This window comes from Amblyraja radiata, chromosome 5 (genome assembly GCF_010909765.2).
Source record: "Amblyraja radiata isolate CabotCenter1 chromosome 5, sAmbRad1.1.pri, whole genome shotgun sequence".
NCBI lineage: Eukaryota > Metazoa > Chordata > Chondrichthyes > Rajiformes > Rajidae > Amblyraja > Amblyraja radiata.
Genome location: NC_045960.1, coordinates 35024594 through 35042558, shown reverse-complemented (window position 1 = coordinate 35042558; position 17965 = coordinate 35024594). Strand labels below are relative to the sequence as shown.

Below are 17965 nucleotides of genomic sequence, written 5' to 3'. Positions count from 1 at the left end.
GGGGTAGCTTTAAGGGAACAGTACAGCGTGCTCGTTGTCGCAATTATCTTATGGGATTTGTTTGAGTAAATTATTGTTACTTCGTTGCCAATACTATGTGTGCACGTGTGTGGAATTTGGGAATTATGAAGGGTGTATAGGTGATAGTTAGAAAATTACGAATTTGATTACCCTGAAAATCAGTACATTTTCCATGAAAATATGCTTATTAACTGCAGGGTCCTGATAAAGTACTGGCCTTTCTCAATGGTGATCTATTTGTGTGTGAATAGTCACCAAACATTGAGGATTGATACAGTTGTTACTGATGTACCTGAATTGAAACATACCATTACTGTAGAAGCTATTGGAGCCAATATTTTCTTAATTCATTTAAATAAGCGTATTTCAAAAGAAAACAGTTTGAATAAAAAAGCACCATCTCTTAATCAAATATGGCCGCTGTGGCCAGCAATTCTGCCTTCTCAATGATGATCGTTTGTGTAGCGTCTCTTTTATTTCAGGCAAGTTTAATACTAAGGAAAACTATGTACATTGAATTATTAATTTGCAATTGGTAAGTGCAAGTATGAACACCTTTGTGAATCCTGTCTGTTGAACAGGCATGGTTTACAGCACTCATTCCAATAATCCTAGCAGAACTGTGCTTGGCTTGGATGTTTGGTTTTGATTCGCTCTTTTAATAAGTAGCAATCCGGTTATAGTTTTAGTGGTTTGTTAATAATTAAATCTTCCTTTTTTGTTCAAGCTAGATAAACTTAGTTCAAATAACTAAATTGTAAATAATCGAACATGAACACATTATTTTACAAAGTGCTTAATGCTGCAATTGGTGTGAATCCCAGTTGCAATCTGGTTCCCGGTATTTCCATTTTAACTGGCATTTTTTAGAAGGCGAAATGGCAATCACGGACTGAATGTTACGCTGATTTATGCACAAAAAAAAAGAATATTATCGCTTCCAAATGTTCACAGGGGACAAGTTTCAGGTCGTTTTGGACATCTGTCCTTCTATAGCACGTTGGTTTGGTAGCTGCTACCGTCTGAACAAATGAGGCGTTGATGTAGATTTATTGATAGCTACATCACTTATTGTATTGCTGTCTTCCCCGTGAAATGTTTTGTACGCGTGTTCGACTACGATTTTCAGCAGGGGGGACTACATTACTCCAGCCAGGCTTAGAGCTAGACACTTTAACCACAGAAGGGCTATCATTTAAGCATGCATTTGTTCATTCACGGTTATTGTAATGTGCGCGTGTTATTTTGACATAACTGTCATTATTTTTGCAAATTTAAAATAAGCGTCCAGGATGGGACCACATTAACGTCTCGGTATCCTTTCTATACTTACCATATTATTACCTTTCTATACTTACCATATTATTTTGCGATTTCAACTCAAGACGAATGGCGTCAGTCATAAAATTAATCGTAAAGTGCCACAATGATACATGCACATATATCTGTCATCAAGATTTTAATGTGATTCTTTTTGATTGTAGGATGATATTCTGTTGTACACGCACCAAGCTTCAGAGCACTAGTAATATCATTCACTATGTGGCCAAAGTCGATTCATCTCCTAAATATATATTTGCAGTAAAGATGTATTTGGTATTCCAAAACCGACCCGTGAGATTGTAGCCAATGTGCATAGAATGGCAGGTCACGTTTTATATGTTCAGTGTTTGTTCTATAGTTCAGAATTGTTTCGAAATTAATATATAACAATTACCTTAAGCGTCCAACCGCCATACGGAAGTGACAGGAATAACTTCCACGCCACCTTGAAACATTAAATATATAGACAGTGGAGCATTACATAGTCACCCCGTTTTAAAATTTAACAAATAAAAAGTCTGGAAACAAAAAAAATGATTAGAAAAAACTGCAAATAATCAAGGACTTTTTTTTATTTACAAGACTTTGGATGTCCCTCCTAATTTCCTCTTAAAACGACCAACAGCCAGATTAGGTTTTCTTGGAATTGAGATAGTCTCAATTGCAAAAACAGTCAGATTCCCGCACCATGGTCCGTATTTTGGAAACAACATTGCGAAACAAAGAAGAACGTAGTGATTGCTCGGAAACACGATGCATTTGGAGTACCGTTCGACATTTATCATAAATTGCTCAAAATAAAACTGAATTATCTTGGATAACTGTTTCAGCGAATAGTGGATCATGTCTGCATGATAGTGCAATAGTTCAGCTGATAGCGCCAGGAACGCCTCTGAACAGGAATCCATCCTTGCATTGTGCAAACATAGGCTTTCTTTTTTAGTGAGTAGGCATCTAATCAAAACCGACGGGTTTATTTTTAACGTCGCCGTCTTGGAATTATCTCCTGAACTATTTTGCTGATTTTAACAAATTAAAATGAAAGCATGCATGATTATCTGGTGCAAATGAGATTTCTTAAAGTATAATTATTTCGGCACAAATGCCCAATACGTCATCGCCCCTCTAATTTGTCCATTCATTTGGATTTAGATTTTACTTGTCCATTTATTTGGATTTAGATTCCACATAATATTTGGCGACGCAGTGTAAATTTGAGCTAAAATAATTTAAAATATTATCAATACGCTAGTCCTATTGGGCTCCGGCAGGTCAGCCAGACTATTAAAACATTTCAACTAACATTATCGCACTTAAATAATTCGAGTATATATGTTGTCTGATACATTAGAAATAGAGGTATAAAGTCTAATATGGATGATTTCAATGAACAGTTTGCATTTTATTAAACTAAACGCTATTTTGCATTAATATAAAAAATGGAAGAAAAAAAATTGAATTCGATAAGATTATTGACTATTCTGGTTGCTAAAATGAAAGCACGTTTTCCAGAATGGTTTCGAACCTTTCCATGAACAGTTACGTGCTTAATATTTTTGTTTCCCTGTATACATTCTGAAGCCAGATGGTAATATTATCTCCACTGGTAACCAATTTAACTGTCCAGAGTATGACATTCTTGGAGCCAACACGCCTTCCCCTATTGCAGCACCCACTCGCCACCGCTCACTCACCCCCATTGCAGCACCCACTCGCCACCGCTCACCCACCCCCATTGCAGCACCTCCTCCCTCCCAGGACACACACATCCCACAAGAAGACGTAATCTAGTCAACCGATTCCCATCCACCTAAAATGCAAACAACGGGCATTAAATAAAGTGCCATTTCGTAAAAATGTTGCGGCATTTCCTGTGCTCGGCAAGGAGATCCTTGGCGAGTGAATACTAAACTACACCTTGGCCATACCCAAAGACCCAGGCTGGGCCGAGGTGCTTATGAGATAGAATTTACCATCAAAAGTATAGTTTCCATTATCAAAACGCGCTGAAACGGGTAAATGGTAAACTTGATGCACGCACTAAGCGGCCCTCTAATCTTTGAGTCTTTAGCAAAGTTTACAGGTTTCGCAACTGTTTGGGGTTTCCCCCCGGATGCAAAGGCTGGTTTGATTTCCGTCACCATTTGCGGGGGAACGGTGCCAAGAAAACAAAATGACGAAATACAACCTCCTCCTTAAAAGACCCTCAAATATGCAAACGTCGGCATTTTGTAAATTAAAATTTTGATTAAAGACCAAAGATGAAGGGTGTCGACATTTTGTTGACAAAGTTGAGTTATTTAGGTTACAACGATGTTACCCTCAAATACTTGTTACTACTTCGAACTTTGGATTATTTGGTTAATTGAAAATGAAAACAACACTAAAGTCTGTCAGAATTAATCATAATTCGGCGAATAGATTTTTACCCAGGAGGAGAAACGGGAGGAAAGTGTTTACTTGGTTCATTGACGATGATCCCCAACGATGCATTTCGTCCTTATGATCGAGTTCCTCCTAATTCAGCAGTGGATATTTTTCGATAATCATCCCTTTCTTTCAATATCAGGCTTTATATTGGAACAGATTAGTTGTTATATATTTTAATTAAGGACCAATTGGGAGAAACATTAAAATGAAGAATATAACTGTTATTTTGATTTACAAAAAGTACCTGAAAGATAATATCCACAAGATAAGTACAATGATAATACTTTAAGGGTCAGCGGCAGTTTTTTTTTTATAAGAACAAAGGGGAATGAACTTTAACCAAATAAGCAGTTCTTGCCCTAGGCTGAGGAATGATGTTGAATTTTCTACCATTGAACGTTGCAAGCGAGTGAGATCTCATTGTCCCCCAATGATCACATATAGTTCCCTGAATCAATTCCTTGTCCCAGTTTTTATATCTCCGCCAGCAAAACTGTCAAGTCTCGCTATAATATTACTCCGCTTTTCAAAGTAATTTCTCGCTATGGCGATTAATATATATTACAAAATCCACCGTGTGGGCGCATCTCTTCGACACATCACTTTGGTGCACATTCGCGCAGAAAGTCTAACTCCCGTGATACTCGCATCGTGTAGATTGTATCTGGCGGCATGTAATCCAGCCTGGTAAACATTGCCAATCCTTTCATCTGCACCGCTCTGTGTTTAAATTACAATAGCCGGATTAAATATGACACATAGCTTTGTTTTTAACAACAGTAACTCATTTCGAGTCACCTGTGGACCTGCACAAATAAACAACTTATTTCGTAAACTGGCTAGCATTTGTGCAACCTGGCAAGAAAAATTGCTTTACAATACAAGAACGGAGATTTTTAAATTGCCATTTATATGTGTGAAAATTCTGGGGTATATCGTACGAGAATTATTGTATGATATTTAGGGAGATAATTCTTCTCCTCGCCTGCCACACCCACCAAGCGGTTTTAACGACCTTGCTTCTAAATGGAACATACATCAGGATCTGGCTAATTGTAGACAAAAGATATTAACACGCCACCTAGGAAATGGGCCATTCTGGCTTCAAGGATACAAGCCTGCTTTTAATTTGAAAGCGAGTAATTTGAAATATAGAGGGGGCGCCACTGAAGGCACGGCGTAAAAAGGAAAGCAAACAATAAAAATTAGACCAAATGCAAGGAGGATACGTTCAGTAAACTGTTTGTAAACGTGCACGCGTTCCCTTTTGCAATTTGTTAAAATCCCGCTGTTCGCATCCCTTTAAAGCAAAGAGTCTGGTAATTAAAAGTGTGAGTTGTTTTTCCCTCATTTCCGCATGCATTTCTAATTAAATCTTTATGATACTCTCTGTGACTATTAACTGCCAACATGCTGCGTGAATATCCTCTACAAAAACCCAGCAGGCGGTGATAATTAGATAGAAAATCAAAGTAGACCTTTCTCATTAGCTACACAAACTTCTCCTGAACATTTTGCTGAAGTGGTTTACTCTAAAGCTCATCTCAAAATATTTTTTCTCCAAAATTATTGCCCGAAGGAAACACGCGCATCTTGTGATAAAAAATATTACTGATTGAATGTATGCAAGATAATTCACTTTTCAATTTATTAAGAGCTAGCATTAGTGAGTCCAGCTACTTTGAATTCGATGCCGTGATATTTCATTTCACTATATATGCTATCACCCCATTGCCTATTGTCTATAACAGACTAAAACACGTGTCTAGGAGACACGTGGACATTGCCCCACGCTCTGTTAACGTTGCTTCCACCACCATGTAATAATAAATCGCATGCATTCAAATTAAAATATATGTTGGAAAACTTTTTTAATATCTACCAATGTGAAATATGTAGTTAATTTTGCAGATTAAATATTAGAAATTCTAGATCATCAACGTCAAAATCGTAAACGTAAAAAAGCATGTAATAAGGTGTAACATTAAATACATGTTGTGTAAAGCAAAACACTAACATGAAGTTTGAAAGATTAGTAAAATGATAAAGTAGCGCTTCCTTAAATTATCTCAAATCTTTCAGAAGGAATTAAATATGTAACCCAAATTCTTAAACTCCAGTGTATGATATTTGTTTTTTCTTTTAATTATAGTAGGCGATGGGGGATTATCACTCTGGGTTTTTATTTTGTTAATGTAGATGGTCGTTGATGAAGCATGGCTTTTAGCTCAAGCAAATCTGAGGTACATTCCAAAATTGCAATTCCTGGAAAACCTTGGATAAAAGCAATTACACGAGACATCTATTATTATTTGAAGAACATACAAGAGCTAAATCCTCGGAGGGTTACATATTACTTATTTTGTTTAACCAATGTAGATGTAAATAACCAAAACAGAAACAAAGCTAATCATTTAAGAAATAATCGTGCGTGTCGTATGGCATTAACCGTCTGACGCTAAGGGTCAGATTATCACACGCATCTGAACACAAGAACACATAATAAGCTTTTGCAGTTGCACGATCACGATTTAATTAAAGATGTGGCAAGATTTTGTTCTGCCTTGTTCTAAATGGGTCAATATAGCATAGCGTAATTTCCAAACTCTAGTCTCTAGATGAGTGAATTTCTCCAGAAACTAATTCAAGGAAGGGTATGTGCGGTTTTTTTCCTCAACATGATCTACTGAAGGTTCATTGCTGACAAACGTTGCAGTAATTTATGTCTCTGTTGAGAAAAAACTAAAATATCATACATCTCCTAACATATATTTACTTCAAAGAAGAATTAACATTTTAATTAGTTACTCGTTTAGTCAGTAACATTTGTTTTGGAAGAATGACAGTATGTTTATTAATGATACTATTACATAATTATCTAATCGGAGGTGCTCACATGTGCTATTTTATTAAGCATGTATCACGAACATACGTATTATTGTATAATGCATTGAATATATAGATGTTATTACACACATATTTGCACAGCTACATATAGCTGGGTAAATTTGCCACTAGGTAAAATATGTTAAATTCATTTACATAGCTGTACATTTTAAACAAATATATGCTTTTGTTCATGAATTTGTTCGGAATGTTTTCCGCGATAACAACAAACAGCGCTTGGGTCCCAGATGTTAGGCAGCTTATTTTCAGATAATATGTAATTTTGGAGAATTTGATTTCCTTTGGTAATTTCGTCTTAGAATAATAAACCCTCAAACAGGTAATATAAATGGAAATAACAGATAGTCGATTTCAGTTGAGCTTGATTTATATACATGACTGTTTAATATCAAGTCAATTTGAATAGTGATATGACCTTTTTTTTATATATATTAACAGGCTTTGGATGACACGGGTACAACTGGCATGAGTTTATTGGACCAATCCGTCATTAAAAAGGGTATGGAATATAAAACACAATTAATATGCATGATTAAGTTGTTAAGTCAATAGTTTGTATTCCAATAACCACGTAGAATGAACCTTCTTAGCTATATATGTGTAACCTCATATCGACAGTGTCTATTAAATTCATTGATTTTAGAGCCATCGCAACAGTACCACATTTTAGATTGGCTAATTGTACTCATATTCACTGAAACACACCAACCTCGCTTCCTTTATTGAGTAAATTGTATATCAAATATTTTTCTGGGTCTAGAGAACAGAGAGAAATTGTACATTATTTCCATGCGGTAATAACGCACAATGCACTGATGTGTTCGTGTCCAGCCCTTTCTTAGATGGAATTAGACAAGAAGACTTATCTTAATTTTAGAGCAACATTACTTGATGATCCAACACGTAGCAGTTTATGGATATCATAAAACAACACGTTGTTTATAAATGGTATAGCTTCTTTACAGATATAACATTGAGACTTTATGGAGTTTTATGTTACGAAGAAACCTTAGTTTGGAAATGAAATATATAACAGAGTTTCTATTAGCTGAAAGGTGAATTGGTGAATGGGTGGTTGAATCGATGGCAAGCTGGATGGTAGACAGAATATGATTGCAAATGAAAAGAGTTGACAGCCAGGGAGACGACGGATGGACATTCATTAGACAAAATTATCTAAATTTCCATCAGTAACTATGGAAATAAGCCCGAAATAAAGTTTAACTGAAAATCCCGTTGGTCAAAACGAATCTTTTCAGAGCAAACGAAAAATGCACGTAGCGTTTGAATACAACGTAATATTGGACGATAGCCAAAAATACCAGTTTTATTTATTGCAAAACAAAATCTGATGTTTAAACTCGCGTTTGCCACTTTAAAGCATGCGACAACATTGGCCTTTTTTGAGGGAAGGGGGTCACCGGGTCATGTATAAGCCTGACATCACAATGCTAGAGACTACTTTGTTGCGGCGACTTTTCGTATTATTGTAACCAGAAGAAATATATTCGCATTTAGCTCGAAAGCATCAACTTGTCTTGTTTGGGGTTGTTGACAGGGCTATGTTAGGCAAGCCGTATTTGGGGAGGGACTGGGTACGGTATGATAGTTATGTGTTTTGTTTCATCCTGCTGTCAAAGTTCAGTCGATTGGTGGTTTGCAGTGCTTTTACTTTGATGGTATCATGATCTCAGCATTGTACTTTTTATCTCTGCCGGCAGGTTTTCTGTGTATGAGGTTACTGGGCCATAGTATTCTTGGTTGTATTCACGTCGGAGTTCTGTTTTCATGTGTTCCTCATAACTTGTGTTATTAGGATCCCCTGAGTCACGCCAGGTTGCTTTCCTGTACAATATTACCAGCAGGGTCGTGCTTCCGTTCGCACGCACCTCCCGTTTGTTTTTTTGTTTTTTTGTCGGGGGGTCTGTGTGTGGTAACCTGTGCTAAAGTCCTGTGATTGTTCTGCCATTCTCTGCACCTTGCTATCTCAGAGCAAGCTCCGTGAACCATGTACAGGCCAACTTTCTAGTTTCTCCACGACTGACTGATCAGCCTGCTCCAATCTCCGTCAGCAGGTTAAAAATACACACGCAGGCACACGCACGCACAACCAAAGGGGACAAAAATATGCATGCTCTCAGTTGTAACATCACCGGGTGAATATAAAGAGACACCATATCCGCTCCGGCCGCCTGAACTCTTTTCAAAGAAACGCGGTGGCTGCAATTTCCGCTGTTTGAATTCGATGTGATTGAGCGCATTTTATTCAGACAAATACTCACTGCAAGTGTTCAAAGATGATGCCAAATTTTAAAACCGTGACTGACTACTGATTCAAGAGTCAAGAGTCAAGAGTGTTTATGGCCATATGTACCGATCAACGGAGTAATGGAGTTGTTACTTGCAGCAGCATGCAGGCCTGTAAACACAATACTAATAAAACACATAACTTAAAACACAATTAATTAATTAATTAATTAATTAATAAAATAAAAACATAATTAGTGCTAAAGCGGAAGTCCTCTGTGCAACCAAGGCGGTTCATTGTTCATTTAGTGTTTGTGATATTCAAGAGCCTGAAGGTTGTTGGGAAGAAGTATTCTTGAACCTGGTGTTCACAGTTTTCAGACTCCTAAACTTTCTTCCCAATGGTCGGAGTGAAATCATTCCTTAGTGTGGTGTGAGTCTTTGACGACGTTGGCTGCCCTTTTTGTAGCAGCGCCTCCCATAGATCCCCTCGATAGAGATGCTGCAATCTTTAGCTGGTCGCAAACTTTAGAATAAAAATATGCACTTGAATGAAACTTAGTGATTTGGGACTTAAATTGGGTGGTAACTCCTCCAGTCACAGGGTTTAGAATCACCACTTCAACAGAATGAAAGTAAATAGAATCAAGTCCCCTGTATAACAATATATCTTTCGAACATTTTCCATTACAATGACTAAACTATAAAACAGATTTTTAAAGATGTATGTAATGCGCCCCCCCCTCCTCCTTCCTAAAGTCTGACTAACTTTTCATAAAAGAAACGGCGATCTGTACTTCTGCCTTAACTGACGCAGATAAGTAACGACACGGCAACAGCTGTGAGTTATTACAGCTACTAAGTTCTCCCAGAGTTATCCTTCCTTGTACCATTAACTTTCTTCAGAAGTACAGGCCATTACCAGTCAAATAATTTAGCCCTTGACACGTTTTGTAATCATTTTCTGTAAAGACAACGTCCTTAACCAAAAATTGCCTTTTAAAACAAAATTACAAGAAGGGCAACGGATTACATTTGCCGAGGAACTAGGTTTTAAAGATTGGGAGTAAGATGAGCAAACTGTCAGATAAAGGCCGCTGAATAATTGTAGCTCGGAGTGAACAAAGTAATTGCAAATTATCGCAGACTTTTCACACACATTATACTTTATAAAACTACCTCCTGAATCAGTTAGTGTTCGTGAGAATATCTTAAGCTATGAGGAGTTCTAACCAATGTTTGTAGCAATTTCCAGAAGTCTCCCAGCAAAACGGCGAAACACGCTAGACTGGACGATTTTCCACACTCTAGCTTTAGGTCACTTCAATCTGCGGCGAGCAAAGAGGAAAGTTATTTTCTACATAAGTAAATAGTTGGATGGGACTGTTCGTCTCCGTATCGGGAAATCTTCATCGTCTTTCCCCATTCGGATTGAGCAGTAATTATATGCGAAACATTGGCAAAACAAACGCGTTGGAGGTAAAGATAGCTTCACCGGTACCTGCTGGTAAGTTCACACGAAAGGGTCGTGGAAACTGCGATAGAATATATAACAGAAACAGAATAACTGAAATAGACGCAAAAGGAAGCCACTCGGCCCATCGCGTCTGTGCTTGTCATTAAAGAGCTACCCAGCCGAATCCAATTTTCAGCACTTAGTCCCAGTAATCCCGGAGCAGTGACTGTCACAAAGACAAGAGGGCAATAAAACAATTGATTGTGCATAATTCAAGGATAACAACATTAAATCGTTTATATTTCAATTTTTGCACATCATTAAGAGAATGGGTATTTGCATAAACATAGTTTCCCCATGGTGCCTCCGTTTATTCTTACACAAATTGTGTTTGATTATCTTATCAACATTTCAGGAAAGCTACTCTTGCATGTAAACTCTGTTTATAATCTAACAAATTTATGTTTTTCATTCAATAAGAACTAGTTGAATATTGTGCATTGTAGGGCTCTCCTTCAAGAGCCAAGAGTCAAGAGTCATATGCTCCTTCAAGAGTCAAGAGTCATTATTGTCATATGCTCCAGACAGAACAATGGAATTCAAGTCCGATATTAGTTTGGTGGATCGGGTGAAGGCAAGGTCATATGGAATCCTCGCCCTAAATAAGACGTCCCGGTGCGGTGCATTAATGTGCTATATATTGAGTGGCTGAAACACCAGCACCTGCCTTACACCTGTCCGGCACCCAGAAAAAAATCAATGAGATGGAATTAGTTTGCTGAGGCTAAAGATAGTCAATTGATACCAACTAGGGCAAGGCATGTTGTGTTTGACAATTATGGTGAAAGACGCTGAACAGATAAAGCAAATGGAATCATAGAGTCGTAAATCAGATTATTATCCCACCACATCTATGCCGACCAGTGGTCACCCATCTGCATTAATCTGGTCTTCCAGTACTTGGCCCACAGCCTTCTATGCCCAGGTAGTTTAAGTGTTTGTCCAGTTAAATACTGCTCATGACTGTTTCTGTCACTCTCACAGGCAGTTTATTCCATGTACACACCCCTCTCCGGGTGAAAACACTTGGCCCCAGTTCCCCTTTAAATATCTTACCTATAACCCTAAATCTATGTGATCTAGCTTTATTTCTCTCCAACGTTATGCAGTTTACCGGTTTTTTGCCTGTGATCTTTTTAATTTCAAAACTAAACTTTAGTCTTAATAAATAAACAAATAATAACAAATAAATATACATATATATATATATATATATATATATATATATATAACAGCAACCGTGTAAAAGTCATAATACATTATACACAAGTACAGAGTAGTAACAAAATCAAGACTGCCATTTGTAGTTTGCAATGAAATAGTTATCAGATTAAAATACTACCCTGGTGTATATTCCTTAATCATATCCCCTCTTATTTTCCACCACTGCGGGGAAAGCGGACCTAGCATCTCCGGTCTCTACTCATAACAGAAATGCTCCATCTCAGGCAAAATCATGTTGTAAATCCTCCACAGGCATGGAGATTCAGTAGTTGGTCCATTTTCATAGAGAGGCTCATTGAATTAAAAATTTTTTAAAAACTAACCAATGGCGCAAGATTCCCAGCGAGAAAACGATTGACACAGAGTGAGAAAAATGCTGTTGCTAAGTTGAAAGAGGTGCAGTACAAAGGGCAAGGTTACCACCCCTTTATTCCCAGTATACAGAAAAAAACATTAATCATGAGTATAATGAAGGTATGGGAAAATGCGTCGTACCGTCTTTAGCTGCAAAACTGATAAAACACGTTTTACGTGTTAGAAGAATTTGGACCTAATGCCTGAGATAGGGATTAAATCATTTAGCGTTATTTTATTCATTGAACTATGGCTGATTGGTGACAGATTTGCCTATGCCCATATTGCTAATCCCCCCCCCCCCCCCCCCCACTCCAATCATCCTGAAGATGGGTCCCCACCCGAAACATCAGCTGTCCATTCCCTCCACAGATGATGCCTGAACCGTTGAGTGAACCGTTGAGTTGAGCAAAACACAGCATCTTGTGTTTTACTCAAAATTCCAGCACCTGCAGTTCCTTGTGGTCCCGTATTCCTTATCAATTTCAGTTGACAGAGATCTAGCTATTCTAGATTTGTAACTAACAAAAACACCTAACATCTATTCTATTTGCAGAAAATGAAACTGCAATGTTTTACCACTTTTTCCATGGTGATGGATTTCCTTTCTTTGCTCTGTGTGAGCTGGCTCTAATTTTTAGACAATGCTTCCCATTATGAAACTAAGCAGACAGGGGAAGTGAGCTTTTTGAAGCACTCCATCAGTTTCAATAGACAACCTGAAATTGATCAGACCACTTCTTCAATTTCTACATTTCAGAGAATGCCAACCTAGATTTTCTAAACTTTTCTTGTAATTATAATCCCGGAGCTTGGGTATAGCTCTGGTAAATCTATGCTGCACTCTCCCCGTAAAGCTAATATTTTCTTCATTCACATTCCTTCCATTGTGCTCGAACCCAATCTTTGTATAGTCGTTGCCTATCTCTTCATATTCAGCCTTTGTATTCTACAATCTCCTTGATGTAAAGATCAGGATTGCATTTATCTTTTTATCAATACATACGGATTGATGTGCCTCTGGGCATCCCATTATTTCTAGATTTTCACTATTTGTAAGACACTGTTATGCCTCTTTTTCAGGTCCACCTTGGATGACCTCACATTGTTTCGCTTAAAATGTATTTCCCCTTAATTTTGTCCTTTGACTTAATGCTTTCATATAAATCATTCATTATGTTCCCCATCTTTATGCCGCTTTCCATCTCATCCGCTATACAGAGTTCTGGCTACATATTGCAAATAAAAAACTTTTCCTGCTATCACATCTAGCACATAGCCAAATTCTGGGCCAGGTCACACATTTGCATCCATTTCATCTTCTGCTGATTGTCTTTATCAAATGCCTTCTTGAAAACTACGCAAATAAAATCAACTGTAACTCCCGTATCAATTTGCTTAGTTGCATTTTAAAATTGTATTCATGTTCATCGGGTATGACCTCAAGCTGGGTCAAAATTTCAAGGTGTTCCTTCACGTTGTTCTTTATACTGAATTCAACAACTGAAGTTAGTTAAAATAATTGATAATTCCTTGCTATCCCTCTGTCATCTTTCTTTCTTTTAAAATCTTTTTATTAGCTTTTTTTCCAAAAAGAAAAACAAAACAAAAAACAAAACAAAAAGAATAATGATAAACATAACAATGATATTGATACATAGGGATCAGGATTACATTAATAACAGGTATAACCTAAATATGAGTCCAGTATCAAAATACACATTGAATATAGACCTTCCGGTCTCTATGTAAATATAGTTAAATGTTTAAAAGAAAACTTATATATGTAGAAAAAACACTAAAAGATAAAAAGAAAAAAAGAAAAAAAAGAGAAAAAAGGAAGAAACAAAACACCCCTAAACTAGAAAAAAAAAGCAAAACAGAATATGAGCTGAGAATTTCAACAATATAAGTCCCTATTTGTCGACCTATGTCATCTTTGATAGTGGATCTTAATTCTGAAAAACATGGCAAAATTATAGCCACATCATCTATGTCAAATAGTCCTTTTAAATCCATGGAATGGAAATTCTCCAGATCTCCTTTTAGTCATTGTCATTATTGTATTAATCTACCAGCTGCCACAGTGGCACAGCTGGTAGAGTTGCTGTGTTACAGCGCCAGAGACCTGGGTTCAATCCTGACCTCGGTAGTTTGTATGTTCTCCCTGTGTCTGCATGGGTTTTGTCTGGGTGCTCCGGTTTCCTCCCACATCCCAAAGATGTGCAGGTTTGTAGGTTCTTTGGCCTTTGTAAAATCATGAAAGAGGAATAACATGGAGCTAGTGTGAACGATGTTCAGCATTGACTCTGTGGGTCGAAAGGCCTAGTTCCATGCTGCACCTCTAAACTAAACCAAACTATTGTTACTTTCCTTAAAATAGTTTTGACAAGTCCCATCCCTGGTTACTTTAATAACCACAAACTGTTGGAAAGCGGCCAATCAAAATCACTACAGAGAGAAACAACGTTCTCGTTTCAAGATTATGACCTGTTAACATCAGAGATGTTAAGTGTCAAAAATATTAAAATCTGTGAAAATCTGAACTCTGTTCATCAGATTTGCTTCACAGATGCTGCGTATGCTGCCGAATATTTCCAGTATTTTCCATTTCTATTCCATGTTTATAATATCTGAAGTATTTTGCGTTTGCATTGGTATTAGTTCCCAAAGGATATTAAAGTTCTATCCTCTAAGAGACAACAGAGATTCATACTCTGTGAAAAGAGGCACTTCGGTCCAACTTGCCCATGCCGACCAAGATGCTCCATCTACACTAGTCCCACCTGCATGCATTTGGCCCAAATTGCTCTAAACTTGTTTTATCCATGTGCCTGTCCAAATGTCTTTTCAATGTTGTTGTTACACCTGCCTCAATTACTTTCTCTGATAACTCGTTCCCCTTAGGTTGCTATTAAATCTTTCCCATCTCACCTTATACCTATAGAGTCATACAGTGTGGAAACAGGCCCTTCTGCCCAACTCACCCACACTGGCCAACAATGTCCCAGCTCCCCTAATCCCACTTGCCTGCGCTTGGTCCATAACCCTCCAAACCTGTCCTATCCATGGTACACAAAATTGCTGGGGAAACTCAGCGGGTGCAGCAGCATCTATGGAGCGAAGGAAATAGGCGACGTTTCGGGCCGAAAGTCCTATCCATGTACCTGTTCAACTGTTTCTTAAATGATGGGATAGTCCCAGCCTCAACTACCTCCTCTGGCAGCTTGTTCCATACACCCACCACTCTCTATGTGAAAAAGTTATCCCTCTGATTCCTATTAAATATTTTCCCCTTCACCTTGAACCTATGCCCTCTGGTCCTCGATTCCCCTAATCGGGACAAAAGACTCTGTGCTTCTACCCGATCTATTCCTCTCATGATTTTGTATACTTCTATAAGATATCCCCTCATCCCCCTATGCTCCATGGAATAGAGACTCAACCTGTCCCCATAGCTTACACCCTCCAGTCCTGGCAACATCCTCGTCAGCATTATGTCCACTAGTTCATGATTCCTCTCCCCAGGGGGAAATGATTCTGTGCATCTACCCTATCCATTCCCCTTACAAACTCTTCTATTTAAATACTAACACAAAATAATTATTCCGCATCTAATATTTTTGTATTTTTTATCTACAATATTATTATTGCTCATTTTCAATGTGGCCCACTATCGTTTCCCTAATATACTTGTAAAAGCACATATTAATTTTGATACCCTTTACAATTCATTTCCCACATATATTTGGGACATTTGCAGAATTTTCCTGCAGAAAATTGCTCTAAATGGTTTGAAAAAAAATCTATAATTTTCTGACTTGAGCAAGGAAATTGATGAAAGACCCACATATTCCAGCATTTCTCCCCTCAGGATAGTCTTGCTGACTTCCAATTTCTATAGACTGTAATCCAAGCGCTCAGCATTTTACACCTATTTTCAGTCTATATTATTTATATTATGTTGTTACATTACAGTTAGCAAATGTAATGTACGAATAATTACTCTCTAAGAAACCGAAAATCATTCACTTCTTCTGAATATGCAGGGAATGAAGGGATGTGGATTTTGTGCAAGTAGTTAAGAAATGTCTTGGCATAATGTTCAACACAGTCATTGTCTGCTGAGGGGTCTGTTCTTGGTCTGCACCAAAATTATGTTCCAAAATTGCTTTGCTTTTGCTGCATCTTTGCATTTATACATTCTAAACTTTGTGTCTGCTGCCAGGAATTCTGTACTTACTAAATTTACAGTGTGGACATTGCTATTCGTACTCATAACATTTCTACATCCTATTTATTATTTGTTCCAGCATCATTCATCATGCAGTGTCTTGATGATGTTACAAGCACTTCCCTGGACCACAATCCCTGACCTATCCTTCTGGTCTAATCTTTTGTTGAGATAGTTTAAATTTATTTATGTTGGTTTACTGACTTTGTCTTTTGGATTTTCCTTTAATGCTTAAATTATCATTTCTGATAAGCAACATACTTTCTTTTGTTTCTTTAGATTGATTATTATTTCTAATATTTCCACCTAGGCTTTCTCTCCACTTCAATACATTTACAAGTTTTGTCCTCTTCGTTATCTTAGTTATCTTTTCCAGTCTGAGTCTACTACAACCATACTGGTCCTTCTAGTCCCACTAAAGCTTCCAGTCCATTTAGAATCATAGAGTCATACAGCATAGGAACAGGCTCTTTGGCCCAACATGCCCATACCAATCAACATGCCCCATCTACACTAGTCCCACCTGCCTACATTTTGTGCATATCATTCTATTCCTATCCTATCCATACACCTGACCAAATGTCTCATAAACTTTGCAATATTACCTGGGTCAACTACCTCCTCCGGCAGCTCGTTCCATACACCTACCATTCTTTGTGTATAAAAGTTACCCTTCAGGTTCCTATTAAATCTTTCCCTCCATGTCCCCTACTCTGGGTAAAAGATTATCTGTGTTTACCCAATCTATTCCTCTAATGATTTTGTACACCTCTATAAGATCACCCATCATCTATGCTCGAAGGGATAAAGTCCTAGCCTGCTCAACCTCTCCCTATAGCTCAGGACCTCTGTCCTGGCAGCATCCTCATAAATCTTCTCTGCACCCTTTCCAGCTTGACAACGTCTTTGCTATTATACTCTGTTTCTGCAATCCTTATTGCTCTCCCCACTATACTTATACATGCATCTATGGCATAAGTAAATATAACGATAAAGCAAATGTGATCTTTTATGCTCTTTTCTTTAATTTAATTCCTAGTTCTTGACACTGTCTATATAAATACTCCTTGTTTTTGCAGGTCACACCTCCTTTGGTAGTTTGTACACATTGAACATAGAACAGTACAGCACAGGAACAGACCCTTCGGCCCACAATGTCTGTGCCGAACATGATGCCAAGTTTTCTTGATACAACAAGCTTTCTACAGTTTGCAATGTAATATTGAGATTGTTTGAGGTTAGGAATTTAAATACCACTAACTCATTGGTAGAACTCCCTTGTTTGTGGTGGAGAGATTTTTGGAAGAAAACTTACTTGGCTTCACTTTTCAGCTTTGTCCATGCCAAACTTACAAAATTCTTAAGGGGTTGGACAGGCTAGATGCAGGAAGATTATTCCCGATGTTGGGGAAGTCCAGAACTAGGGGTCACAGTTTAAGGATAAGAGGGAAGTCCTTTAGGACCGAGATGAGAAAATCATTTTAATCTGTGGAATTCTCTGCCACAGAAGGTAGTTGAGGCCAGTTCATTGGCTATATTTAAGAGGGAGTTAGATGTGGCCCTTGTGGCTAAAGTGATCAGGGGGTATGGAGAGAAGACAGGGATGGGATACTGAGTTGGATGATCAGCCATGATCATATCGAATGGCGGTGCAGGCTCGAAGGGCCGAATGGCCTACTCCTGCACCTATTTTATATGTTTCTATGTTT

The 17965-nt window shown here is 37.8% G+C and overlaps 1 protein-coding gene across 6 annotated transcripts in view; it reads left to right on the top strand.

Annotated features, from left to right (window-relative positions):
• Positions 1 to 17965, top strand: part of tfap2b (transcription factor AP-2 beta) — a 47816-nt gene that overhangs the window by 6248 nt on the left and 23603 nt on the right. For all 6 annotated transcript variants that reach the window (XM_033020996.1, XM_033020998.1, XM_033020995.1 and 3 more), the window contains one exon: positions 7120 to 7180. In XM_033020996.1, the coding sequence (XP_032876887.1) occupies positions 7120 to 7180 (61 nt within the window). The remainder of the gene's footprint in view (positions 1 to 7119; positions 7181 to 17965) is intronic.